We start from the raw sequence: 2,453 nt of genomic DNA, 5'->3' as shown, positions 1-2,453 counted from the left end.
ACTTCCTTGGGCAAATTAACTACATCTGTAAAGGCTTTAGGGTCCTCATCTGTAAAATGGAAATAACTGAAGATAAAGTCCAAGAAATACAAAAGGCTGACCGCCTCATGGAGGTGGTGGTTGAAGGGAGGGCTAAGTGAGTTAATACACAGAAAGTGCCTAGCGTGGGGCCTGGCCCGTAGGAAGCCCTCGGTAAGTGAGCCCATTATTCGTATCCGTCAGGTAACCTGAAGAGCACGGAAGTGGTAAGGGATGCAAGCTTCTGACTCCCGGAGAGGGTGCAAGATAGTGACTTCCTCTTTCCTGTCTGTCACAGAGTGAAGCAGCATGGACGCCGTCAGCCAGGTCCCGGTGGAAGCCACGCTCCCCAAGCACATCCTGGATATCTGGGTCATTGTCCTCATCATCCTGGCCACCATTGTCATCATGACCTCCCTGTTGCTGTGTCCGGCCACTGCAGTCATTCTCTATCGCATGCGGACTCATCCTGTCCTCAGTGGAGCCGTCTGAGATCAGATCTCCTAAGAGGGGCAAGGGAGTGATGTGGATGGTGTCCCCTCCCCCCACTTCTTCCTTCTCGGAAAAGCAGCAGGAGGGGCTTTGGAGTGTGGCCTCGGGAGCCTGCCGCGTGAGAGGAGACTGGGGTTCTGTTTGGATTTTGCCACCAGCCAGCTGTGTGAGTTCAGGCAAGGGACCTAATTCTGTGGGTTCCAGGTTCCTTCTCTTTTAAATGGGGATCATGATCCCTGCCCTTCCTACCTCATAGGGTTGCAAGAACCAATGACTTGGTGGGGGTTAAAGCTGTTGGTGATTGTGAGCAGTAAAGCCCACCACAGATACACAGGTGCTATTGCTAAATGCTGAGAAGCTTCGAAGAACCAAAGTACCTGATCGCTGACGCTGGCCTTCAGGGGGGCGAGGAAGATGCTGGGGGCAGAGCAGCCTTCGCCGGTGCCCCCCAGGTCAAACGAAGCAAAGGCACCCTGTCCTCATTCCAAGGAGCCAGCAGCACTTTGGCTCAAAGTCATTTTCTTTGTGGTGCCACTCCCTCAAGTTATGGAATTTGGAGGGAATTGAGCGTGGCAGGGGGAGGGAGATGGGTGGGACTTCCCAGGACCTTCTCTGTGCCAGAACATCTACCCCTATAACAATCTAGAGGAGGCTGTGCCATTTCTTGGCAGTGCCAAGGGACCTGGGGTGATGGGCTTCTTTCTACATTGGAGTCTCCTCACTTTGACACTCAAGCAATGTTGGAAAACACAGGGTGGCTGAGTGGCCTGGGCAGCTTTCAGGATGTCCAACCCCCACCCACTTGTGTGCCCCACACTCGAGGAGCTCTGTCCCCGCCGCCCCAGCACCCGCTGTAACTAGCTCCATGGTGTGAAGTGTAAGCCCTTCATTCCCTCCCACCAGCAAGCACTGCAGCCAGTCTAAGCTACAGATTTTAAGAGATGTTCCCGGACTGTTGGAACTAACTCAAAAACAATGGTTATTTTAGATGCTATGATCTATATTTATAGAGAGAGATTTCTGGACCACTCAAGCTCCTTGACCAAAATCAGGAGTATCTTGGGATGTATTAAGTTATGTAAAAAGATAGCACAGATATCAGAATATTATGTGGAAGTGATGCTTTGACTTTGGTCTGACTTCATTGATGTATACAACCAATTTCCAATAAAGTGCTAGAATGAACATGTCTGAGATCTTTCTTTAGAGAGCACTTATTAAGCTCAGGAACTCAGGTAAAAGGATTCCACTGAATTTATGGGCCTTAGAGACCATTTGAATGTAAGAACTGAAAGGGAAAGAGAAGAATCCAGTCGACTTCGGGGCTCTATCTTTGGCAAGTGGGTAGTTGCGCAGTTTACATACACAGAGGATGCAGAGGGAAGAACAAATTTTCTAAGTAAGTGATGAATTTTGTATTAGAGATGTCGAGTTTGAGGTGCTTGTGATCTTTAGGCGGACACTCAGGATGAACTGGAAACCTGGGTGTGTTCTTTGGGAAAAATTTTATGGCTGGAGTTACACTTCGGGGGATTATCTGCATATGGTAGATATGCCACACAAGTGGACAGGACCACCCAGGCAGAGTACACAGACTGAGGCAGTGAGGTGCTAAATGCAGAACTTGGCAGATGCTACATAGGAGTGGAAGGGGGATGGGTTGGGGTGGGGGGAGACAAAGCAAGGAGGTGGAAAAGGTCATGTGCTAAGAAGTGATATGAGGGGGGATGCGATCATACTGTGTGAGTTAAGGAATGAGTCAGAGGAGAGGAAGCAGAGACAGAAGGGACACCTCTTTCCAGATATAGGACTGTAGTCTAGAGGTAAGGGAGGAGGGTTTGGGAAGAATGGTCAAGGGGGATAGATATACGTGATAAGATTCTGATTGGTTTGCTCAGCATCCATCCCAACTTTTGCTTTTCTTTTCTTTTCCCCTAATATGC

General features: G+C 49.3%; 1 protein-coding gene across 1 annotated transcript; it reads left to right on the top strand.

Moving 5' to 3' along the window:
• The first annotated feature begins 327 nt into the window (after positions 1 to 327).
• Positions 328 to 1,695, top strand: SMIM3 (small integral membrane protein 3). The gene has a single exon (XM_045902606.3). The coding sequence runs from the start codon at positions 328 to 330 to the stop codon at positions 508 to 510; it is 183 nt and encodes a 60-aa protein (XP_045758562.1). The 3' UTR covers positions 511 to 1,695.
• Positions 1,696 to 2,453: the final 758 nt, after the last annotated feature.

Source organism: Mirounga angustirostris, unplaced genomic scaffold, assembly GCF_029215605.1.
Source record: "Mirounga angustirostris isolate CCGP_5_RB_7025 unplaced genomic scaffold, mMirAng1.0.hap1 SCAF_7, whole genome shotgun sequence".
Classification (NCBI taxonomy): domain Eukaryota; kingdom Metazoa; phylum Chordata; class Mammalia; order Carnivora; family Phocidae; genus Mirounga; species Mirounga angustirostris.
Note: the sequence above shows the minus strand (reverse complement) of the source record. Positions and strands in the feature narration are given on the sequence as shown.